Source organism: Neoarius graeffei, chromosome 5, assembly GCF_027579695.1.
Source record: "Neoarius graeffei isolate fNeoGra1 chromosome 5, fNeoGra1.pri, whole genome shotgun sequence".
NCBI classification, from domain to species: Eukaryota; Metazoa; Chordata; class Actinopteri; order Siluriformes; family Ariidae; genus Neoarius; species Neoarius graeffei.
Genome location: NC_083573.1, coordinates 47,570,574 through 47,597,486, shown reverse-complemented (window position 1 = coordinate 47,597,486; position 26,913 = coordinate 47,570,574). Strand labels below are relative to the sequence as shown.

The 26,913-nt window shown below is 40.3% G+C and overlaps 1 protein-coding gene across 2 annotated transcripts in view; it reads right to left on the bottom strand.

Moving 5' to 3' along the window:
* Nucleotides 1-2,137: 2,137 nt before the first annotated feature.
* polr3glb (RNA polymerase III subunit GL b) overlaps nt 2,138-26,913 on the bottom strand; it is a 43,768-nt gene continuing 18,992 nt past the window's right edge. The window contains exons 3-8 of one of the 2 annotated variants that reach the window (XM_060921844.1): nt 13,334-13,463; nt 11,162-11,230; nt 4,937-4,993; nt 3,928-3,995; nt 3,619-3,735; nt 2,138-3,513 (exon numbers count right to left, since the gene is read on the bottom strand). In XM_060921844.1, the coding sequence (XP_060777827.1) occupies nt 3,427-3,513; nt 3,619-3,735; nt 3,928-3,995; nt 4,937-4,993; nt 11,162-11,230; nt 13,334-13,463 (528 nt within the window). In that variant the 3' untranslated portion in view covers nt 2,138-3,426. The remainder of the gene's footprint in view (nt 3,514-3,618; nt 3,736-3,927; nt 3,996-4,936; nt 4,994-11,161; nt 11,231-13,333; nt 13,464-26,913) is intronic. The other variant, XM_060921845.1, reaches the window with a different exon arrangement.

Sequence of the window (26,913 nt, the reverse complement as noted above, 5' to 3'; positions counted from 1 at the left end):
GGCACCCCAATACATTTGAGTTCTCAGGTAACTTTTACCAAGGTTCCAGACCTTAATTAGCTTATTGAGTAGTGGCTTGTTCAAATTCTTCGTTAGGAAAGGTCAGATGATGCAGATTTCAAAGCTGTATAAATTCTCTGACTCCTCAAACTTGTCCCTAAAATCAACAGCCATGGGCTCCTCTAAGCAACTCCCTCGCATTCTGATTGAGCTCACAAAGCAGGAGAAGGCTACAAGAACGTAGCAAAGTGTTTTCAGGTAGCTGTTTCCTCAGACTGTAATGTTATTAAGAAATGGCAGTTAACAGAAACAGCGGAGATCAAGGTGAGGTCTGGAAGATGAAGAAACTTTCTGAAAGAACAGTGCATGCAAGACAGCCCAAGAAACTTGTAGAACTGGCAGCCTTTTGCAAGGACAAATATGTGAAAATCCCCCAGGTAAGAACCGAAAGATTATTAGCTGGCTACAAAAAGTATTTACAAGCTGTGATGCTTGCCAAAGGGGGTGTTACTAGGTACTAACCATGCAGGGTGCACAAACTTTTGCTTCGGGCCCTTTTCCTTTTTTTGTCATTTTGAAAATGTAAAAGGTGAAAATAAAAAAAATTGTTTTTGCTTAAAATATAAAGGGAACGAGTCATCTTTAACTTTATGCCTTTTGGAGATCATTTCATCTTCAACTTGCTTAACTGTTCACAGTAACAGCAATTTTGACCAGGATTGCCCAAACTTTGGCATAGCACTGTATATGTAGCACTTTTTTTTTTTAAAGATCTTTTTCTGGGCTTCTTCCACCCCCATTGGACAGCACAGTGCAGAGACAGGACAGGAAGCAAGCGGGAGAGAGAGACGGGGAGGAACCGGGAAACGACCCCGGGCCGGAACCGAACCCGGGTCCCCGGACCCATGGCATGGCGCCCCAGCCACCCGAGCCACGACACCCCCATATATGTAGCACTTGACTGCCTACTAAATAGCAGAGCAGTTGGTGTCTAGTTAGTCCTCTAACCATTCTGTCAGGTTGTGAGGAACAAGCTTGAGAGATTCTGTCGACGTGCACTGATTCATACCTCATCCTCCAGCTCTGCCCTGACCTATCCTGGCTAAAGTTTCACTGTGGGAATCTTCCACTGAATACGTTTCAGTAGGTCCCTGAATAGAAGCCTCTACCCCATTCTTGGAAGAGCCCTGACTCCTAAAGAAGAGATCCTGTAATGTTGAGGATTTCAGCTTATGTTCATTGAGGGGCCTTTTCAGGTCAGATATTACATGGGAGATGTGAATTTGTAGATTTGCTTTGTTCGACAATTCAGTGACATGAGGCAGTTGAGAGACAAGAATTGTGGGTGACACAATTATTAGTTCTTTATTACACGCTTTGTTGAATATTCGATTCTGATTGGCCAGTTACGGCATTCGACAATTTGTTGTTTCTGTATAACAGACCATTGCTATGGACCACATCATTAGCAGAAGCAATAAAATCATTTTTAAATCACTATATTTTGTCAAATGATTGATTTCTTTAGTAAGTAGCTTTGTAATAAGAAGGGTAATGTACAGTGAGACATTATTATTGCGAAATAAACCCCTTCAGGGTGACCTCCGCTTTGTATCGGGGTCCTGTATCATCCTATTGGAGTTTATTTTGCGGCTTGCTGTACTTTATCCTTTACATGATATATTTAAATAATATTGGCTGGCTTTTTTTCATGGTATATCAGATATATTCCATTCAGCTAGCATGATATTGAATGAGTTGAAGACGAGTGGAATGGAATATATCTGATATACCATGAAAAAAAAGCCATTATTATTATTATTAGTAGTAGTAGTAGTATTATACGTTCCTTTCGGGTGTTCAATGCCTTTTTCTCTTAAAATTCTCTCAAAATCTGTATTTAACGGAGCAAACCTGGCAGCCATGTTTGTTTACAAATTGTCACAGTCACTTGCTAGTGCGGAGGTTTTACGTCTCCGATGTGTGACGTCATGTTGTCTTGATAACCATGCCATATCATAAACCATATTCAACGCTCATTCTCCATTGGGTAGAATGACGTCATGCACGTAGGATAAGCGATATGCAAACAATATTGCATGCTATTAGAGCAAATGAATGAAACCTGCTAGAAGCGAACAGAATACATGTTTTTATTCCATTGCAAAAGTGTCCTATATGCATAATAGCGTATAATATACACTATGCGGTCAAAAGTTTGTGGATACCTGACCATCACATACTTTTTAAACATCCCATTCCAGATTTATTCCCCCTCTGGTGTTATAACAGCCTCTACTCTTCTGGGAAGGCTTTCCACTAGATTTTGGGGTGTGGCTGTGTGGAGTTTGCATGTTCTCCCCGTGTCCGCGTGGGTTTCCTCCGGGTGCTCCGGTTTCCCCCACAGTCCAAAGACATGCAGGTTAGGCTAACTGGTGACTCTAAATTGACCGTAGGTGTGAATGTGAGTGTGAATGGTTGTCTGTGTCTATGTATCAGCCCTGTGATGACCCGGCGACTTGTCCAGGGTGTACCCCGCCTCTCACCCATAGTCAGCTGGGATAGGCTCCAGCTTGCCTGCGACCCTGCACAGGATAAGCGGCTACAGATGATGGATGGATGGAAGTTTAGGTTAACTGATACACAGGTGTTTATTACTAATACAGCAAGAAAAACAATCACACTATCTCAAACTTATTACTTGTTGTATTGGAATCAGCTACTGATTGTACTCAGTAATCAGCCCAGATGTTACCAAATTGCTACACGTTTTAATATTCAAATTGTATTCACATTGTATAAAACTTTAAAATGTATATAAAGTGTGCTTCTTGTTCCTGTGTAATAGCTAAAATTACAATAAAAATGATAAAACTAGTTCAAAAGGTCACTATTAATGAGAAACAACATACAGATATCAGCCTACCTGGCTACAATTTGCTTCTAGCACATTAATAATGTACTGTATGTATTTTCATACACTGGAAAATCTCAGTCTTATACTGTATATGATTGGTCAAATCTGTGGTATGGAATAAAATCTTTTCTTACTTTATATTAACATCGTGTTAAATTCAACCAATTCATTCAAACAAGGTAATGGATTTCTGTTCCATTTTCATGAACCTGGCTAATTACATTTATAACATTTTTTTTTTTTTTTTTTTCCCCAAGTGGGCACTTAAGTAAAAAAATCAACTAAAAGACTAAAGTTGATTATATTTTACAGCGTTTCAGGATTTTTGCACTTCACTTATAAAAGCTGTCGAATGGATATCTTATCCAATTTTGTGGTGAAGGGAAGTCCATGAATTTCTGTATAACAAACTCAGCTGCCCAAAGGAATCATCAGACATCCAGCCAGTCCTTAATGCATGGAGGATTCAGATTCACTCAGCTTATCATTTGTGGCTTTGCAGTTCGGCATCAGTAAACAGCCTCGTCCATATTGTCATCACTGTCTGCACCGAAATCCTCACCATTGTCAAAATATGACATGATGTAGTCCGTCTCCTGTTTCACACACACACACACACAAAACACATGCATGCACTAGACTGGAACATGAACACATCACATACATGATCATTATCCTGTCTGCCACTATGGAAACCATACCTCTTCAAACTCCTCCTCATCATACTCCTCCTCCCCTTCTGCTTCTTCATCCTCTGTTTTTTTCTTCTCGCCCTCTTCTTCATCGGAACTCACCACCTGCTCTTTTTTCTCCAGCGTCTGAAGGATTACATGTGACAGAGAATTAGTGAAAACTAATTGGTGATTCATTAACTAATTGCTATTTAGCAGTGAAAATGAAGGGCCATTTAAAATGATTTTTCTCTGACGTGAAGACAGATTTAATGTGATCTATCCACGGAATAACAAATAATGCGTAAGCTGATGCGTGATAGGAAAATAGGATACTACCTCCAGTTTGCGGATGATCTCTTTGTCCACTTGTGGCTGTTTGCTGCTTTTGGAAATGACTGAGCTTCCTGAAACACACAATTCCCAGAAGTGAGATCATCCGTGCTTAGTTGAAGAAAGAGGATAGAAAAATAATGTGCAAATAGCTTCAGGTGGCATCAAACAGCAATAAACAGAGGTTGGAAAAAAACAAACATGAAACAATCGGACAAGCGGCATGCATTTACAAACTGTTAATAGCCAAGCCGTGTAAACGTTTCGCATGCTATATGCTCCTTTTCTGAATACCATGGAAAAGAGACACACCAGGTTGGATTGTACGTTTATATTTATAGAGGTAATATATGTGGTGTAATGTATATTGTGTGCAAAAATCTTGTTGAAAATGTTATAAAGCAATAAGGTGCATTACAAAGTATATAACAAATGAGCTAAATGCATGCGACTCTATCACTGTTCTGAGAAAACACTGTTCTCTACATCTCTGGCTTTCTGCATCATTCATCGCTGTCTGCAGCCTTTCATTTTGGAGGTGTGTGTAATGGCACAGAGTGCTGTCTTCCTGATTTCCCCTGAGACAGCAGTGAGTCAGAGCCTACCTTCCACTCTTAAAGAGAAGAAGACAAGGCTGCCTCTTCCATGTGCTCTAATTTATGCCATTTACCCTCTTTTAAGACGTGTGGCTACAGAAAGGCCTGAGTGCTGCAAAAGGACATACAGCTGCAGTGGAAAACAACTTATACATTCACACTGCTAACAAGCAGAGGTACTTCACTTTTCAAAGGAAATGTATTTAAAGACTGACATCATTTCTCTCTAAAAGCTCTGTGTGTAATATATCTTCTGTGGCCTGTGAGACTGAAGCAGAGGCACAACTCCAGTGTGCAGTGTTACTTTGGTGTGGCTGTAGATTAGCAATTCTCTCTCTGAAAAGCAGAAAGTAGAGTGGCTAATTTTGCATGCATGGAAGTGTTTATTCAGGATGTCGTGCACAATGCAGCTCACTAACTCTCACTCGGAGGCCTTTTCACCCGCACACGCAGCTCCTTCGGTAAGCGCTTCCAGTCTGGAAGAGAACAAAAAAAAAACAACATTTGGAGTATTACAAAAACAAAGCAAATACAACAGAAACAACAAGAAATATTTTTTGGTCATTTCAGTAAATTGTTGTGAGCAAAAACAACAGGAACAGCGTTTGGGCTGTTCTCCAAATATCAAATTTAAGGGGAAAACATCCGATCTGTGATTTTAATGTGCTCAAGCTTGCCTGAGGCTTTTTTCCAAAGCAAAATATAAAAAAACAGGGAATAAAGGGAATATGTGAAGAGGCTACAGCTGAGCTTACACCACTCTCATCTGAGACTGAAAATAAAATACATATTTTAATCTCTAAATTAATGTTTGTATTAATCAATGCAACTAAAATAGAACTGTGCTGGAAACCTTGTACACCAGTTTCCTGAGGTTATCTTCAAATTAGTGATTATTCAACAGCAAATATTTTACTTGTATTTTTAAAGGTGTTTTTTTTACTTTATTATTAGTTAATGTGTTTTTATTATTTAACCCTTTGATGCAAAACATGGGTCAAAAGTGACCCGGCTGAGTTTTTATATTCTATATCTTTGCAATAAATTAATTCCATCATTCAGTATTCAAGGTATTCCTCAATTAACTTGTTTTTGATCATCATACATCCTTATTTTATTTTTTCCTTTCTTACTTTCTGAATAAAAACCCTTTTTGTATCACTACCCTTCTAATGCACAACATGGGTCAAAAACGACCTGCATTCATTTTCCAGGTTATTTCATGGATGGCTGAGTGTTTCTATGATATACTTTTGAAATAAATTCATTTTGTCATTTACTTTTCCAAATATGCAGTAAATATCTTGTTTTTGTTTAGCACAAATCATCATTTTTATTTTTCCTTTCTTAAGTTATGAACAAGAACAGCTTTTGTAATTCTACATCAAGTTTACACACATGGGTCAGAAACGACCCGCATGCATTTACTCCAGCGTTTGGTGGGAACTGTGAATTGTGCTTGTGTCAGACATTTCACAGCTCAGCACAGCGCCCTTTGCCCATCTCATACATGGAAGTAATGTTTTTCAATTGTTCTAACATTACCTTAGAAAAAAATTGATTATGTTTAGTTTACCTTGAGAGTGAGTAGATTACTTGTCAGAAAGTTACAAGTAATTACTATTAACTACCGAGCTGCTGACATATTCTCCTTTAGTTAGCTAATTTTATTGTAGTTGGCTTAGCTAACTACATAGTTAATAAATAAATAACTGGCCCCATTCACTGCTAAAGTAATTACTTGAAACAAATTATTATTATAGTATCAAGACATTTAATTTTAAATCACACTTGGATGACCCATGTGTAGTAATATAAAAAGTATTTTGTTCATAAAGTAGGAAAGAAAAAATTAAATTAATGATTTGTGGTAATTAAAAACAAGATATTTAAAGAATACTTGGAATATTCAATCATAAAATAAATTGATTTCAAAAGATAGAGCAAAGAAAAACTCAGTCAGCATGAAATGACCTGGAAAATGAATGCGGGTATTTTTGACCCATGTTGTGCATTAGAAGGGGTGCGCATATGTTTTGCATCAAAGGGTTAATATATAGTATAATACATCCATTCATTATCAGTAACCACTTATCCTGTGAAGGGTCATGGGCAAGCTGGAGCCTATCTCAGCTGACTATGGGTGAGAGGCGGGGTACACCCTGGACAAGTCACCAGATCGTCGCAGAGCTGACACATAGACAGACACAACCATTCGCACTCACATTCACCACTACGGTCAATTTAGAGCCACCAGTTAGCCTAACCTGCATGTCCTTGAACAGTGGGGGAAACCGGAGCACCCGGAGGAAACCCACGGGGAAAACATGCAAACTCCACACAGAAAGGCCCTCGCCGGCCCCGGGGCTCGAACCCAGAACCTTCTTGCTGTGAGGCGACAGTGCTAACCACCACACCACCATACCGCCCATAGTATAATATATTAATAATATAAAAACTAATACATAGCTCATATATAGAACTACTTAAACAGTTTACATTGAAAGAATACATACTATACAGTTTGTTGTGTAGAATTTATCGTGCATGATGTTTGCTATATTGCTTATTATATAGTTTATTGATTGTATTTGTTGTCACTCCTCCTGTTTGCCACTGTTTCATGTTAAGTGTATTCCAGGAAACTTATATTGTATTCCTAATATTAATTACATTTTACTGTGATAAATGGAAATATACATCGCCTTGACTTGACACAAATATTATGATAGCAGAAAAACAGCTTCAGCTTTGCTGAAGATAAGGCCTTTAATTAGTGTGCCGAAAACCAACCCTCACTTCATGGCAATTTGTCATTCAATTAACGGCGTCAATTCAGGCTCTATGGGAGCGATGATCGAATGGAACGAACCTCAATGACATCCCTTAATAACACTGCAAACTAAGTTCCAGTTCAACATCCAGCCCTATCAGGTTAGATAAAGAGCACTGTGAAATAAACTATGTACCTGGGCTTAGGGCTGGGCGATATAGCTGAAAAATTGATCATGATAACAATGTTTAATTTCAGTCAATATCGATAATTACTGATCATTTTAAAGCTCTATTTTTAGTATTTACCAGGAGAAAAAAAGGCTGAATTTAACAACTTTGTTTTGACTTTAAACACTTTACTTTCACTTTACTTTTCCTCATCGTCTGTACAGTGTTTTCCCACATGTAGACTTTACACGAGCGGGCCGCCCATTTAAACAAATAAGTATGAAGAACAAGAATGCTCTGTGAGTGATAGATAAATAACCAGAATGTCAAAGGACAAAGTTCATCTGGCTTGCCATCAAAACAATCATGACTACCAAAACATCAAACAGAACTAAAATGTGACAATGTGAGAGAGGACCAACTTCCACGACAAACTGTTTAAAACAGGAAAATCAACAAAGGACTAAATTTTGTTCCTAAAGGGAAGATCGACCCAAAACATTGATTAGAACTGAATTCGCATGATAAATGAAAGAGGAGATACAATTCTAGTCAGAAGAAAAGTTGTTAAATTGACCTAATTACTAATTTGTTAGCAAAAAAAAATTACAATGACCAAGTTTTGTGCAGAAGGTCTAGATCTTTCAAATAAAATAATCAGAACTGAAATCCACTGAGAAGTAAGAGAGGGAGGAGACACAATTTAACGGAAAATAAACAAAGGTGTAAACAAATTGTTTACAACAAGAAAATGAACAAACAAACGACCAAGTTTTGTTCCCCGAGGGAAGATCTACCCAAAACATTAATCAGAACTGAAATTTGGTGAGAACTGCGAGAGGAGATACAATTCTAATGAGAAGTCCCAAAATTCGTGAAATTGACCTAATTAGCAGTTCATTAGCAAATATTTGACAATACAATGACCAAATTTTGTGCAGAAGGTCTAGTTCTTTCAAACGAAACAATCAGAACCGAAATCCATTGAGAACTGAGGGAAGAGACACGATTTAACTGAAAATAAACAAAGGTGTAAACAAATTGTTTACAACAAGAAAATCAACAAACAAATGACCAAGTTTTGTTCCCCGAAGGAAGCTCTACCCAAAACATTGACTAGAACTGGAACCAGATGAGAAATGAGAGAGAGGAGATACAACCCCGATTCCAAAAAAGTTGGGACAAAGTACAAATTGTAAACAAAAACGGAATGCAATAATTTACAAATCTCAAAAACTGATATTGTATTCACAATAGAACATAGACAACATATCAAATGTCGAAAGTGAGACATTTTGAAATTTCATGCCAAATATTGGCTCATTTGAAATTTCATGACAGCAACACATCTCAAAAAAGTTGGGACAGGGCCAATAAGAGGCTGGAAAAGTTAAAGGTACAAAAAAGGAACAGCTGGAGGACCAAATTGCAACTCATTAGGTCAATTGGCAATAGGTCATTAACATGACTGGGTATAAAAAGAGCATCTTGGAGTGGCAGCGGCTCTCAGAAGTAAAGATGGGAAGAGGATCACCAATCCCCATAATTCTGCGCCGACAAATACTGGAGCAATATCAGAAAGGAGTTCGACAGTGTAAAATTGCAAAGAGTTTGAACATATCATCATCTACAGTGCATAATATCATCAAATGATTCAGAGAATCTGGAAGAATCTCTGTGCGTAAGGGTCAAGGCCGGAAAACCATACTGGGTGCCCGTGATCTTCGGGCCCTTAGACGGCACTGCATCACATACAGGCATGCTTCTGTATTGGAAATCACAAAATGGGCTCAGGAATATTTCCAGAGAACATTATCTGTGAACACTATTCACCGTGCCATCCGCCGTTGCCAGCTAAAACTCTATAGTTCAAAGAAGAAGCCGTATCTAAACATGATCCAGAAGCGCAGACGTCTTCTCTGGGCCAAGGCTCATTTAAAATGGACTGTGGCAAAGTGGAAAACTGTTCTGTGGTCAGACGAATCAAAATTTGAAGTTCTTTACGGAAATCAGGGACGCCGTGTCATTCGGACTAAAGAGGAGAAGGACGACCCAAGTTGTTATCAGCGCTCAGTTCAGAAGCCTGCAGCTCTGATGGTATGGGGTTGCATTAGTGTGTGTGGCATGGGCAGCTTACACATCTGGAAAGACACCATCGATGCTGAAAGGTATATCCAGGTTCTAGAGCAACATATGCTCCCATCCAGACGATGTCTCTTTCAGGGAAGACCTTGCATTTTCCAACATGACAATGCCAAACCACATACTGCATCAATTACAGCATCATGGCTGTGTAGAAGAAGGGTCCGGGTACTGAACTGGCCAGCCTGCAGTCCAGATCTTTCACCCATAGAAAACATTTGGCGCATCATAAAATGGAAGATACAACAAAAAAGACCTAAGACAGTTGAGCAACTAGAATCCTACATTAGACAAGAATGGGTTAACATTCCTATCCCTAAACTTGAGCAACTTGTCTCCTCAGTCCCCAGACGTTTACAGACTGTTGTAAAGAGAAAAGGGGATGTCTCACAGTGGTAAACATGGCCTTGTCCCAACTTTTTTGAGATGTGTTGTTGTCATGAAATTTAAAATCACCTAATTTTTCTCTTTAAATGATACATTTTCTCAGTTTAAACATTTGTTATGTCATCTATGTTCTATTCTGAATAAAATATGGAATTTTGAAACTTCCACATCATTGCATTCCGTTTTTATTTACAATTTCTACTTTGTCCCAACTTTTTTGGAATCGGGGTTGTACAATTCTTGTGAGAGGCCTGGAAAATTTGTTAAGTTGGCCTAATTACTAACTTGTTAGCAAAATATTTGACAAAACAACAACCAAGTTTTGTGTGGAGTGATAAGTTCATTCAAACAAAACAATCGGAACGGAAATCCATGGAGAACTGATGGAGGAGATACGATTTAACTGAATTGTGGACGACGGACGGATGATGGATGGGTGATGGACGCCACGCCATGACAACAGCTCATCGGCCTTATGGCCAGATGAGCTAATAATGAACATGATGTACTGTATTACTAAAACGAATTGGGTTGCGCTGGAATGACTTGCCAAATAGCCAACCACATCAAGGAGAGCTTTCACGCTGTAGACAGTCTTAATCAGTGTGTGTTAGATGTTATTGTGAACATTACCAGTCAGCGCCTTCAGCTCTGTAATAGTGCTTTTACTAGCCTATTTAACTGATTATTAAAAGGACGTATTAACGGTCCATGTACGTTTGGTCATTCTATTTTTGTGTCAGTAACAGACATTAATAGACAATTTTTTGTGTTTCTTTTCCTTCTTGTAATGTGATCATAAACTAAATACAAAGAAATTGTTTTTTTCTGAAGCCTGTGGTTATTGCTGATAGATAGTATGCGTGATTTATTGAGCAGTGTAGATTCCAATCCGTGCAAGAGAAGCAGATTCCTGTGTGATCCAAACTCATACAGACAGCAGACCATTTTTGCGGCAGCAGGTAATGTGGCCCTTTCCGCCGGCTACCACCACAAGTATATTTAAGCCCTCTGGGAAACACTAGTCATCTTCTCACTTGTTGTTTCTGGTGGTTTGCATTTAATGTATTTAAGTGAAACGATCGAACATTCTACTAAGCAATTTTCTTATTGCTTTTGATGAGGTGTCTATTGATGATACATATCGCTATCCTTTCATGACCCAGACCTACCTGGGCTCCATTCAATGGTGTTGTCAGATGGTTCCAAATTCTGGTATTTGTCAGAGTAACGCTCCACATCTGCTAAAACAAACAAACAAACAAATAAATAAATATATTACACCATCTTTCTTTTAACATAAATATCAAGAAATATACACTACCAGTCAAAAGTGTGGAGACCGCTACTCATTCACAGGTTTTTCTGTATTGTGTCTATTTTCTACACTGTAGACCAATACTGAAGACATCAAAACTATGAAATAACATCTGGAACATATATGGAATTATGTAGTCAATGAAAAAATGTTATACAAAATATGTTCCAATGTTTAGATTCCTCAAAGTAGCCAGCGTTTATCTTGATGACGCTGTGTACACTATTGGCATTAGCTTAACCAGCTTCATGAGGTAGTCACCTGGAATGCTTTTCAATTAAAAGGTCTGCCTCGTCAAAAGTTAATTAGTGCAATTTCTTGCCTTCTTAATGTGCTTGAGATTAAACAATAAATAGTAAATAATGAAAAGACAGTAAACAGCCCTATTCCACAACTGTAGTAATCCATATTATGTCAAGAACCGCTCAACTAAGGCCAAGTTTACATTAGACCGTATCTGTCTCGTTTTCTTCGCGGATGCACTGTCTGTTTACATTAAACCGCCTGGAAATGCCGGGAAACGGGAATCCGCCAGGGTCCACGTATTCAATCTAGATCGTGTCAGCTCCGGTGCTGTGTAAACATTGAGAATACGCGGATATGCGGATACGCTGTGCTGAGCTCTAGCTGGCGTCGTCATTGGACAACGTCACTGTGACATCCACCTTCCTGATTCGCTGGCGTTGGTCATGTGACGCGACTGCTGAAAAACGGCGCGGACTTCCGCCTTGTATCACCTTTCATTAAAGAGTATAAAAGTATGAAAATACTGCAAATACTGATGCAAATACTGCCCATTGTGTAGTTATGATGGTCTTTAGGCTTGCCATCCTTCCACTTGCAAGTGGTAAGTGATATGCGCTGGGATCACACACACAGCGGCTCAGTCCCGAATCACTGCTCGTGCACTTCACTCGCGCGCTCTGTGAGCTGCGCAGGGCCGGAGTGCGCACCCTCCAGAGGGCACTCGCTGTTCAGGGCGGAGTGATTTGGAGCGCAGGATGCCTGCGGAGCCGAGCGTATCCGTGTATTGGTATTGCTGTGTGCACACAAATCGTGTATTGGTGTTGCTGTGTGCACGCTAATCGTTTTAAAAACGTTAATCTGATGATCCGCTGATACGGTCTAATGTAAACCCCACCTAAGTAAAGAGAAACAACATCTATCGTTACTTTAAGACATAAAGCGTCTTTTAATAAAAGAAAGAAAGAAAGAAAGAAAGAAAGAAAGAAAGACCATTGAATTAGAAGGTGTGTCCAAATTTTTTACTTTCACTCTAGACAGGATAACAATGAATAAAATATATTTGTAATGTACACTATACAGGGCGGCACGGTGGTGTAGTGGTTAGCGCTGTCGCCTCACAGCAAGAAGGTTCTGGGTTCGAGCCCCGTGGCCGGCGAGGGCCTTTCTGTGTGGAGTTTGCATGTTCTCCCCGTGTCCGCGTGGGTTTCCTCCGGGTGCTCCGGTTTCCCCCACAGTCCAAAGACATGCAGGTTAGGTTAACTGGTGGCTCTAAATTGACCGTAGGTGTGAATGTGAGTGTGAATGGTTGTCGGTGTCTATGTGTCAGCCCTGTGATGACCTGGCGACTTGTCCAGGGTGTACCCCGCCTCTCGCCCATAGTCAGCTGGGATAGGCTCCAGCTTGCCTGCGACCCTGTAGGACAGGATAAAGCGGCTACAGATAATGAGATGAGATGAGATGTACACTATACAACATGCCAACTGTGTGTATAAAATAAATCTGCATATTACAAACAGGTTTCTCTAATAAACTTGCTTGTTTGTCATCATGAAACAAACCTTTCAGTGCAGCAAAAAACACTAAATAACTGAATAATTGTCCACGCAGTGCAGGTCAGTAACCAGCACCATTGGCAGCTCCATCATGAAAATCCGCACCACAGAATGACAAGATTTAATACTCCATAACCTACCCTCTGAAAATGATCTCATTTCTGCCGGACATGTAAATTCTGATGTAACGGTCTGTGATATATTGCTGAGTGGGATGAATCAGTGACCTTTTTTGGGTGCAGCAGGTCGTATGTAGAAAGGCAGAGTCTTCATGGCTCCTCTGAACTCCTGCTTCAGAGCTAGCATATATTCTGCTTCTTCTCCTGTCTGTAATGGCACTGGCTTGTGCTCCAAAGGCTTTCCATTTAAAACAACGTGACAAAAAAAAAAAACAGTTACTTCGAGTTACTTAAACATAACAGTGGTTACAGGTTACAAATAATAGCAACATTCACACACATTCTCACAGTATCAGTACTGTCATACAGGTGCTCTGTAGGTTGTCACAACAAACAAACACAACAATTCATGAGAAAATTTTAAAAATGTCACTTTGGGGTACTTACAGTGGTGCTTGAAAGTTTGTGAACCCTTTAGAATTTTCTATATTACTGCATAAATATGACCTAAAACATCATCAGATTTTCACACAAGTTGTAAAAGTAGATAAAGAGAACCCAGTTAAACAAATGAGACAAAAATATTATACTTGGTCACTTATTTATTGAGGAAAATGATGCAATATTACATATCTGTGAGTGGCAAACGCATGTGAACCTTTGCTTTCAGTATCTGGTGTGACCCCCTTGTGCAGCAATAACTGCAACTAAACATTTCCGGTAACTGTTGATCAGTCCTGCACACCGGCTTGGAGGAATTTTAGCCCATTCCTCCATACAGAACAGCTTCAACTCTGGGATGTTGGTGGGTTTCCTCACATGAACTGCTCGCTTCAGGTCCTTCCACAACATTTCGATTGGATTAAGGTCAGGACTTTGACTTGGCCATTCCAAAACATTCACTTTATTCTTCTTTAACCATTCTTTGGTAGAACAACTTGTGTGCTTAGTGTCGTTGTCTTGCTGCACGACCCACCTTCTCTTGAGATTCAGTTCATGGACAGGTGTCCTGACATTTTCCTTTAGAATTCGCTGGTATAATTCAGAATTCATTGTTCCATCAGTAGTGGCAAGCCGTCCTGGCCCACATACAGCAAAACAGGCCCAAACCATGACACTACCACCACCATGTTTCACAGATGGGATAAGGTTCTTATGCTGGAATGCAGTGTTTTCCTTTCTCCAAACATAACGCTTCTCATTTAAACCAAAAAGTTCTATTTTGGTCTCATCCGTCCACAGAACATTTTTCCAATAGCTTTCTGGCTTGTCCACGTGATCTTTAGCAAACTGCAGACGAGCAGCAATGTTCTTTTTGGAGAGCAGTGGCTTTCTCCTTGCAACCCTGCCATGCACACCATTGTTGTTCAGTGTTCTCCTGATTGTGGACTCATGAACATTAACATTAACCAATGTGAGAGAGGCCTTCAGTTGCTTAGAAGTTATCCTGGGGTCCTCGCCGACTATTACACACCTTGCTTACATAATCTGTCTGACTGTGGATTGGTGGAGTCCAAACTCTTTAGAGATGGTTTTGTAACCTTTTCCAGCCTGATGAGCATCACCAACACTTTTTCTGAGGTCCTCAGAAATCTCCTTTGTTCGTGCCATGATACACTTCCACAAACATGTGTTGTGAAGATCAGACTTTGATAGATCCCTGTTCTTTAAATAAAACAGGGTGCCCACTCACACCTGATTGTCATCCCATTGATTGAAAACACCTGACTCTAATTTCACCTTCAAATTCACTGCTAATCCTCAAGGTTCACATACTTTTGCCACTCACAGATATGTAATATTTGATCATTTTCCTCAATAAATAAATAACCAAGTATAATATTTTTGTCTCATTTATTTAACTGGGTTCTCTTTATCTACTTTTAGGACTTGTGTGAAAATCTGATGATGTTTTAGGTCATATTTATGCAGAAAAATAGAAAATTCCAAAGGGTTCACAAACTTTTAAGCACCACTGTATACTGTACGTAATAACATAGTAATCAGGTGTCTAGTATACATCACATCCCATGTATTTGTTTTAATGTTGTGGTCAGATGAGGTGAAAGCCACCTCTACCATCATAATGGAAAGAGTGACAGTGTGGGCCTCGTTGATCTCTTTCCTTTTTAGTGATATTTTCACATGGGGATACAGACTGGTTGGCTCATTAGGGTTAATTTCAAACGTTTTACCTAATAAAGACAAGGCTGAGGGCAACAACTAAACTACACTGAAACGAGCCGGAAATGAAAACTACTAGACAGAATAAAAGTTATTTAAGGTAAATGAATTTTGGTCCTCTGAACTGGGCAGGCTATGTTTAATGAAGGGCTGTGATTCGTATCTTGTTTGCTATGAATCTTATCTGCTGTGAATCATATTGCATTTTATCCTTATCAAGATATTAGCTTCTACGCTTGACCAGATCATGGAGGGCTGTGATAAACAACAGCTTCTTGGTATGTCAAGTAGTGATGTGTCGGTCGCGAACGATCCGGTTCAAAGAGCCGGCTCTTTGAAGTGAACGACGGGAGCCGGCTCTTCGGTGGGAGCCGAGTTGGGGAGCCGAATTAGTTTTTTGTCCTTAGGTGCCTCAGAGAGAGAGAGAGAGAGAGAGAGAGAGAGAGAGAGAGAGACAGACAGAGTTCAGCTCAGCTGAAGGATGATTGTCTATTTGACAACCATGATCATTGTTTTGTTGCCGTGAATTCCTAAAGCTCATGATATAAATTGTCGCTCATAAATTGACAGGTTCGGTCGGCAACCGCCTTGGCATGGCCAGATTAATCTGCGGTATACAACGAGACAGCAGTCATTATAACAGGAGCATATTTGCTGTTCCAGCGGCTTCTCATTACTGGTGGAGCAGAGTGCGGCACTTTTTTTCTCTTTTTACATGCGCTCAAGGTGCCACTCAGCCCTTTTTTTTTTTTTAATATTTTGTGGCATTTTGTTCAAGGTCGAGTGTGAAATAAAGCCATAAAGGATAAACAGTTGATGTCTTCTGTGTATTTTATATTGGTAATATAACACAGTTTTGCATTATGTTTGTGAGAAAATAATTTATTAATTGGTAAGTAAGTTTTATTTCTATAGCTAGAACATTGTTACACTGCTATACTTTACAAAGCTTTACAATGGCTACAAAAACTAAAAAATAAAATGGAAAACATCCTATTGATAAAATATAAATAATAATGTAATTAATTAACTAGTTAATTGCAGCAATTAAATCAAAAATAAAATCTCAGGAGCCGTTTGGGAGCCGTTTGGGAGCCGAAAGAGCCGGCTCCTTATAGTAAGAAGAGCCAAAAGAGCCGGCTCCCGAAAAAGAGCCGAAATTCCCATCACTAATGTCAAGTGGTGATGTGCCATCAGTGGTGCCCCATAGCCAGCAAGGGCTGTAGGGGCACCACTGATGACATTTAACAGTTCATCACTGGTGTATCTAGGGCATTTAAACTTAGGCTACGTTTACATTAGACCGTATCTGTCTCGTTTTCTTCGCGGATGCACTGTCCGTTTACATTAAACCGCCTGGAAACGCTGGGAAACGGGAATCCGCCAGCGTCCACGTATTCAATCCAGATCGTGTCAGCGCCAGTGCTGTGTAAACATTGAGAATACGCGGATACGCTGTGCTGAGCTCTAGCTGGCATCTCATTGGACAACGTCACTGTGACATCCACCTTCCTGATTCGCTGGCGTTGGTCATGTGACGCGACTGCTGAAAAACGGCGCGGACTTCCGCCTTGTATCACCTTTCATTAAAGAGTATAAAAGTATGAAAATACTGCAAATACTGATGCAAATACTGCCCATTGTGTAGTTATGATTGTCTTTAGGCTTGCCATCCTTCCACTTGCAAGTGGTAAGTGATATGCGCTGGGATCACACACACAGCGGCTCAGTCCCGAATCACAGCTTGTTCACTTCACTCGCGCGCTCTGTGAGCTGCGCAAGGCCGGAGTGCGCACCCTCCAGAGGGCACTCGCTGTTCAGGGCGGAGTGATTTGGAGCGCAGGATGCCTGCGGAGCCGAGCGTATCCGTGTATTGGTATTGCTGTGTGCACGCAAATCGTGTATTGGTGTTGCTGTGTGCACGCTAATCGTTTTAAAAACGTTAATCTGATGATCCGCTGATACGGTCTAATGTAAACATAGGCTTAGTGGAACCCATCCCTCTCCAAGCTTGATCAATGGACAATTTAGAGTAGCCAGTTAACCTAACTGCATGTCTTTGGACTGTGGGGGAAACCGGAGCACCTGGAGGAAACCCACACAGACACGGGGAGAACATGCAAACTCCACACAGAAAGGCCCCCGTCGTCCACTGGGCTCGAACCTAGAGCCTTTTTGCTGTGATGCGACAGTGCTAACCACTACACCACTGTGCCGCCCCAAACAACAGCTTAAAGGTTGGAAATAGTAACAAAAAAAACAACAAAAAAAGGAAAAATGCTGCCAGATCAAATGCCAGCAAAATCAGCAAGCAGGGCAAATGTGAGAAGGAAGAGGGAAGGAAAAATGAAGGTACATTTGTAGTTAGAGTTTAAACAAGATGACTCAATCTCAAGTTTGGTGTAAAATATCAGATAGTGGCAGCCAAGTTACACTTTAATATATTCACGCAAGAGTAAAAACTACTCTTTCGATACTAAGGTACTTGTAAGAATAGCTTTTAGTCTTATGTAAAGGCAGACATTTACTTCTGCGGTGTTACATTTGTCTCTGTACTTCGATGACATTTTCTTCTGCTGCTGAATCTCAGAATGGCATGCCCTACATGTAGTGCACTGCATACGATCTACAACGGCATACATTAAGTACTGAATAATAAATAATCTGGGATTTGGGCTAACTGTTTGTAGGTGAGGTATAAATTAAAGAAAAATATATTCCTCCATTAAGACTTTTAGGTCTGGATGTTAATGTTTTATTTTGCACCTTGCACAATAGTCATTTTAAGATGATAAGTATTGTGATAATTGTTTTATACTGTGGAATAAACCTTATATAGCAAAAACTTTCTATTTCAGGTTCTGTATCACGTCCCGTCGCACACATTTATCGCATCTCACAGCATTTTATTCATCAGCTTTACTGCAGACTGTTTTTTATCCATATTGTGCAGCCCTAGTTTTGAGCAGGCAATGCAACCTCATTCCCCATGCTTCCTTTCAAATTCAGTGTTCTGGAGGACTGAGACAAACCAGAAAATTGTGTCACTGTGTAACTATTTATGGACTTAAACCAGACACTGAGTCATGATCTATATAGTATATGATTTAGAGATACACAGATTCATGAAACCAGTATCTGGCAGAAAGGTGGAGAGGCTTCGAACATTTGCAACAGTATCAGCACTGCAGATATTTTTGTAAAAATACATACAGTCCTGTGCAAAAGTCTTATGCACCCTACATTTTTATATAAATTCTGTCTTGCCTGTCTGTTTGATGCCTTTTAGTATAAAAGGAAAAAAAAAGAATTCAACTGATATGATCACGTAACAGGCCATTTCTGAAAAAAAAAAGAAAAAAAAAGAAGCAGGGCAGCACGGTGGTGTAGTGGTTAGCACTGTTGCCTCACAGCAAGAAGGTCCGGGTTCGAGCCCCGTGGCCGGCGAGGGCCTTTCTGTGTGGAGTTTGCATGTTCTCCCCGTGTCCGCGTGGGTTTCCTCCGGGTGCTCCGGTTTCCCCCACAGTCCAAAGACATGCAGGTTAGGTTAACTGGTGACTCTAAATTGACCGTAGGTGTGAATGTGAGTGTGAATGGTTGTCTGTCAGTACGTTTACATGCACGTCCAAATCGAGCTGCTGTCGGTAATCGAGCAAAGGGTCCCAGCAGGGGTGCCAGAGAAATCCAATCCTACATGCACAAGTGAAATCGGGCTATTGTGCAAGGTGCATTGTGCACCCGAGCCACACGTGGCGCTACACGCCCCATCGTGTTGGTACACTTCCGGTTGTCGTCATGAAGAAGAGCTATAGTGTTGCCAGATAATGCTGACGTATTCCAGCCCAAAACATGTTCAAATCCGCTAAAATGCACTTAAAACCCCCAATCTGGCAACACTGGCAGTTCCGTGTTCAAGCTGTTAGGCTTGCTCTAACAGACTGTATGGCTCCAAACTGTCCGGCGCAGACCACTGTTTTGTAAGACAACTTATTTTGCACAATAATATTTTTCTAAAGTCCATTTTTTGCTTACAAAAATTTTTTTTTTTTTGCTTACAATTTAACTTATGTCTTAATAAACACACAAAAAGTTCAATTGTTTTGCTTTTATTGACATTCTTCAGTTGTTGGACATATATATATATATATATATATATATATATATATATATATATATATATATATATATATATATATATACACACACACACACACAAATACAGTGACTTGTTTATGTACACAATTCACAGCTATGCAACAGCTGTACAGATGTATTTGGTGATACAGTAAGTGAGCTAAATTTTAACAGTGCAAACAATGCCACAAAAAGAAAAGATTCATGCCGTTGTCATGATTCGTTGTCATGCCGACCGAGGCTGTTGTGTTTCCCTTGTGGTCTCGTCACTCGTCACTTCCGGAAGGGGCAGTGCTGAAGTAAGTAGCTCGAATACGTAGCTCAATAGGGTATACATGCACTAAGTAGCTCGGCTAAAATCGCATAATCTAGGTCGTGTAGCTCGATTCCGAGAAATCAAGTTCGGTTCAATTTCAGCCGAATTAAGGTGTCTCATCTCATCTCATTATCTCTAGCTGCTTTATCCTGTTCTACAGGGTCACAGGCAAGCTGGAGCCTATCCCAGCTGACTACGGGCGAAAGGCGGGGTACACCCTGGACAAGTCGCCAGGTCATCACAGGGCTGACACATAGACACAGACAACCATTCACACTCACATTCACACCTACGGTCAATTTAGAGTCACCAGTTAACCTAACCTGCATGTCTTTGGACTGTGAGGGAAACCGGAGCACCCGGAGGAAACCCACGCGGACACGGGGAGAACATGCAAACTCCGCACAGAAAGGCCCTCGCCGGCCACGGGGCTCGAACCCGGACCTTCTTGCTGTGAGGCGACAGTGCTAACCACTACACCACCGTGCCGCCCCGAATTAAGGTGTATACATGGCATTTTGAACTTCGATTTCAGTCGAGCAACGGCAGAAATTCGATTCTCTCTATGTGCATGTAAACGCACTGACAGTCTATGTGTCAGCCCTGTGATGACCTGGCAACTTGTCCAGGGTGTACCCCGCCTTTCACCCGTAGTCAGCTGGGATAGGATCCAGCTTGCCTGCGACCCTGTAGAACAGGATAAAGCGGCTAGAGATGATGAGATGAGATGAGATTAGATGAGATGAGAAAAAAAGAAGCATCATCAACACTATGTGGGATGTAACCTGTAGAACCATAGCAAGTTCTCTAAAAAGCTTGTAACAACCTACCAGCCAATTTCCTGTACAACAGTCCACACTCTAAAAAATGCTGGGTTATTTACAATACCTGGGTTGAGCGGGACAGCTAACTTTGCTGTGTTCTTTCTTATTATGTTTAAGTGAACTTTAGGGTATATAACACAGTTGTTACCAGAACCCAGTGTTTGGTTTAATTCTGCTAGAACATGATAACAAGCCTGCATTTGGTTCCACTTTGTTCTGCTGCAACGTCACTGAAAACAACACGGAGCAGTTAAAAATTCTCGACAGGAAAGAGAGGAAGAGAAAACCACTAAGTAATTTATTACTCACTTTATCCTTTGTGTTGGATAGTTAATATGATGCGAGATGAAAATGAGGTGTACAGTGTTTTGTAAAAGTATCCGTCCCCCTTGGTGTTTGTCCTGTTTTGTCGCATTACAAGCTGGAATTAAAATGGAATTTTGGAGGGTTAGCACCATTTGATTTACACAACATGCCTACCACTTTAAAGGTGAAAATTGTTTTATTGTGACACAAACAATAATTAAGATGAAAAAAAAAAACCCCCAGAAATCTGGAGTGTGCATAAGTATTCACCCCCTTTCGTACGAAACCCCTAAATAAGAGCTGGTCCAACCGATTCACTTCATAAGTCACATAATTAGCTGATTAAGATCCACCTGTGTGCAATCAAAGTGTCACATGATCTGTCACATGATGTCTGTATAAATCAACCTGTTCTGGAAGGACACTCCCTGTGTCTGAAATCGCTCACTCATTCACTACTCCCTATCTAGGGAATTACTATATAGAGGACTATATAGTGAGCTCATTGGTAAAATGAAAAAACGCTTTCAGCCACTAATCCGTCGCGCTGGTATTTACGTCATTACTGTCGTACAATTAAAACGTGCCAGATCAGTCGGCTAGTGGGTTTTCAAAATAATAAATACATGCATGTATTTTTGTGATAAATACATATTATACTGAGTGCATTTCCCACATTAATCAATACAAAGTACCTGCATCTTTCAGTTCTTTAAAATCAAGGCTGAATACTTTCTTCTTTGCTGCTGCCTTTTATTAAATCAAATTTGAGACCTTTAATTTGATTTCTATTGCTTGGTTAGTGACCATGGGTTGTACACTACTTTTCGTGATGTATTGTGGGATACTTTGAGCGCACTATATAGGGTATAAATAATCCTCACTACTGTTTCGGACAGCACTACAAAATGGTGTCCTCACTATATAGTGCCCTATATAGTGAGTAAGGAGCGATTTCAGACACAGGGACTGATTCTGCAACACGACTAAGAAAGCAACATGAAAACCAAGGAGCACTCCAAACAGGTCAGAGACAAAGTTGTGAAGAAGTATAGATCAGGGTTGGGTTATAAAAAATATAGACTGGGATGAAGGTTCACGTTCCAGCAGGACAATGACCCTAAACATACTGCTAAAGCTACATTGGAGTGGTTTAAAGGGAAACATTTAAATATCTTGGAATGGCCTCATCGAAGCCCAGACCTCAATCCGATTGAGAATCTGTGGCATAACTTGAAGATTGCTGTACACCAACGCAACCCATCTAACTTGAAGGAGTTGGAGCAATTTTGCCTTGAGGAATGGGCAAAAATCCCAGTGGCTAGATGTGCTAAGCTAATAGAGACCTGAGACTTGACAAGACCCAAGAGACTTGCAGCTGTAATTACAGTGTTTTCCCCAGAAAAAAATTAAAGCCCTAAATTCTGGCATGATAATACACAGACAATTGAGTGCCAATGGTGTGAAAGCAAGCGCCAAAGGCGCGAAGCGAAACTAGGGGGGTCCGGGGGCATGCTCCCCTGGAAAATTTTTGAAAATAGATGCTCTCGGGTGCATTTTCAGGGTTTCCGAGAGGTTTTAGATCCATGATTATAGGCTAGATTTTACCAGTGTTTCAATGATTTCTGACCTAAATAGTATTAATGTATACACATTTGAAATTTCACCTTAAAGTTCAACATGCAAGTTAAACTGTTTTGTTATAGATTACTGAGGTATACGATAGATTGAAAATCTACGGGGATCCCTTGCACTTAATTATCTATGATCAAGTAGTGTTGTAACAAAAATGTGCATGAAAATATGAACAGTGGTTCGCTCCATCTTATGCAATCCAATGAAGAGAATCGATCATCATGACCTCCTGTTGATCACAAAGGGATCTGAACCTAAGACCTGCCACCTTAAAATAAGTTGCTGTATTACTATAACTGTAATGATTTAGAATGTTTCTGATGCAATTACCATAATATATGTATAACTAATACACTGAAAAGAAAAGTAAGGCCCCGGTCACACCGCCCAAACTTTGCTGGAGCGTTCCTGGAGCGGTGAAAAAAATTCATCACCGCTCGTAACCGTTCACCACCGTTTAACAAAAGTTGGCCCCGTTAAAGCAACGCCGTATACGCTCGGCCACCGCTGATGTTTCTCGAGGGGCCCTCCTACCGCTCCGAAAGTTTTGAGCTGCACAAAATATTGCGAGCGGTGAGGAGGGGGCAATTTTCTGCCCCGGCAAAGTTCACCCCCGCTCCACCAACGCCCAGTCAAAGTTTGGCACCGCTAGACGCAAGTTCGTGGACGCTTGGGTCCGCTAGGCCAACGCAGAAATCTTGAACGCTGGACCACCGCTGCTTCGCCAGCGTTGCCCGGGCGGCGATTAAACGTTGCACAAACTTCGGTGGAGCGGTTGTAAGCGTTTTACGAGCGGACACGGGGTTGCTGGAACGGTGTCGGGCATTGAAGCAGCTATCCATGGCGGCGATGAACTTTGGTTTGGCGTTGGTATAGAGGTGTCGGAGCGGGACCAGAATTTGGCTATAAATACGGGGAGAAATGGACCAGGAGCTCATTTGGAATCGAGCTGCCGTTGAGTTCAGACCTCATCTATATCGAATTTGCTCAAAGTTACAGTAAAACTGTATCACCATGGATGCTGAGAGACTTGCTATGATTGGTGCTAAACCAACTTTATACCCCCGCCAAGCCAAAGCCCGCATGCGCAGAACGCCGCTATACCAACGCTCGCTACTGCTCGCTACCGCTAAACCAACGCTAAAGCAACGCCGGCTTCAGCGGTGCACCGCTAAGCCAACGCCCGTGTTTTCGATTTTTTTCCCATTTTGTGCGCGGTGACGAGCGTTGTCGAAATTCGGCCCCCCCTCCCTACCGTTCAAGGAACGCTCCAGCAAAGTTCGGGCGGTGTGACCGGGGCCTAAGGCAACTGCATATTATAAAGTTTAAATTTTGGCACTTTATTAAATGGACTAGATTAAGATTAAAACATACTTAAAGGAAAAGAAAACTTAATTTCTACAGTTTAAGTTTGCAGAAAGATTATATACTTTTAAACACATTTCATGAAGGGAATTTGTTAATAAGTGTCAAATGTAGCATCATTTCGAATAATAATGATAAGCGTATTTGGCAGTGTGATGTCACTGTGAGCCTTTAACAAAAGAATAATCCGGAGCCGCCTTTTGTTAAATGGATCCCAGTGACATCACGCTGCCAAAAACGCTTATGATTATTATTTGAAATGATGCTGTATTTGACACATTTGGACAACTTCACTTCGTGAGAGTGTTTATAAGCACATAATCTTTCTGCAAACCCAAACTAATTAATTAAGTTTTCTACTCCTTTAAAGCAGATTAATTCTCCTTGGCTTTTGCTCGGCCCAATGTTGGGCGACCCTCTCATAGTCCATCTCGCTGTCATCCATGCTGATGTGGATTAATTTGTCCAGCGAGTCTTCTCCTAGCTTATTAAAATCAGTCGGCTTTGTCCGTCTGGTGGGGGACAACATCGGCAGCCGATGAGATCGCTTATAATGAATCGGAAACTTCTGGGATGTTTGACGTTTTCTTTCGATATTTTTATTGGACCATTTGAACACGTGATCTTGACGTAGCCAACAGATTACAGTTTGTTAACATCATACCACGCGGACAGATTACTTTGACAGAATCAACACAAACATTGGAAAAAAAGTCCGCTTGTTTAACACAAATAGCAATCAATATGTAAATGGATCTGTTATTTGCTCTCCTATGTATCTAGTTACTTGTGCAGGGCTCGAAATTAACTTTTTTTCTTTGTGTCCCCCAGTGGTCCCGAATTCTGTGTTGTATTGTCCCGAATGGAAGCAATAGTGTCCCCATTTTTTTCCTCTCTGAAATAACCAGTGGTTAATATTATCATATGAAGTTACTATTATATTTGTAACTATGCGATTTTGAACCCTTTATATCATTTTTACAATAAGTCACAAGACACAAGCGACACGTCCTATACATCATCTACTTCAAAATTACAGTTATTGCATTTTCAGTTTATTAAACTTTGGCGATCTCACTGTATGAATAGATACCCGTTTATTTAAAGGGGCCAACTAGCTCATTCAGAAAATGTTTCAACTCCCTACACCTGCAGTACACTTTAGTTGAAAATAAGACCCCTTTTATGTTCATTTCATCTACTTATACCTTGAATATCTGTTGGCACTTATAAGGCCAACTTATAATTTTCACCATTACCGTTATCCATTTTTATGAACTTTCCGTTATCCATTACCGTTATCCATTTTTATGAACTTTCCGTTATCCATTTTATGAACTTTCGCTGCCGAAACGTGGGTGCAAATGTTAGCAACATCAACATAGTGCCAGGTCCGAGCCTAGTTGTGCTGCTGACTGACTAAACTTTCTGAACTAGAAAGCCACCAAGAAAACTCACTTATTCTGTTGAACGGTATCTTCCGTCAATATCATCCACATCATTCCTGTTGTATTTTATAACGTGTCTAACAGTGTTCATTAAGTTCATTCAGTTGCTAGCGTTGCCTGCAGACCAGGCGATGACACTTTGGATCCTGAAGGTCCCGGAGACGTTATGTCTGGGCTTTCAGTTTCTTCCCCGCGGTCGGTCCGCTTCAACCACTTAAGCATTTTTGTTCTGGCAAGAGTCGGCGCAGCGTGTGCGGTAGCAATTCCATTCCAAGTCCATATAATGCGGACTCCGGCCGAAGATTCTAGAACAGAATGCGCTGCTCTGTAGCCTACAGATGCAGGTGCATCGAAAGTGAAGCTACTATGTATTTTTCGCTGTTAACGTTTTAAAATTAAAATTGACAAATTAGGTGAATGTCTACGTATGTGTTACGGCTTTGTAAATAATATTAATGTAGAACTTTTTTTCTAGATCTATTTTTTTCCATTGTCCCGGGATTGTCCCAGATATGATAATTTTGTGTCCCGATGACATTTTTTATGGTCCCCGGGACATCGGGACACCGTTAGTTTCGAGCGCTGTACTTGTGGGTAGGAAATTTAACGTATCGGTATAAATCTAAGCGTATCGGATTTTAACTACAGGGTTCCTACACATTTTTAAATTTAAAATTCCAGACTTTTTACATACTCAAATTCTCAGGTTTGGAGACTTCAGCGAACAAACAACTACTCATATATTTAAAAGAATTACTTGAAAATCAAACAGGTACTCACATTATGACATACCACCAAAATGCATACCATATTTAGCTTGGCCTAAAATTTGTATCAGTGCCCTGTTTTTGTCATAAATATATATATACACATTACACAAAATACAGGCTGCCACTCTGACGCACACGTATCTGATGCACACTTCAAGACATTAAAACACAGGTGTGTGAAGATGTCAAGCACATACAGGATGTCCCGAAAAAAATGTATACACACTTTTAATCACTGTAAAGTACTGTATGTGTTTATTAAAATCTGTGTAATTTTCAAAGAGTAATAGAATTTACAGACATTTTATTATTTAGTCACCGCCTGTTCTCAAACTGACATCCATTCTGGTCCAGTCACTGCTGACAATGCAAATCACATTCAATTCTCTTGGTATTTTTGGACATTCACTTTCAGTGACTGTTGCAGGTCTCATAGCGTAGACTATAAACATCAGTTAGAGGCAGTGATAAAACAATAAAGTGATGTCTGTAAATTCTATTACACCTTGAAAATGAAATGAATTTTAATAAACACCTACTTCACAATGATTCAAAGTGTGTATACATTTTTTCGGGACACCCTGTATGTTATGCACACACAGAAGTTTACTGAAACTTCTAATTTGAAAACAGTCATTACGGCATTTTTTGTATTTACTATTGTGTTTTATGAAGGCCCTGTGTTAGTTCCACTGTAGATCACATT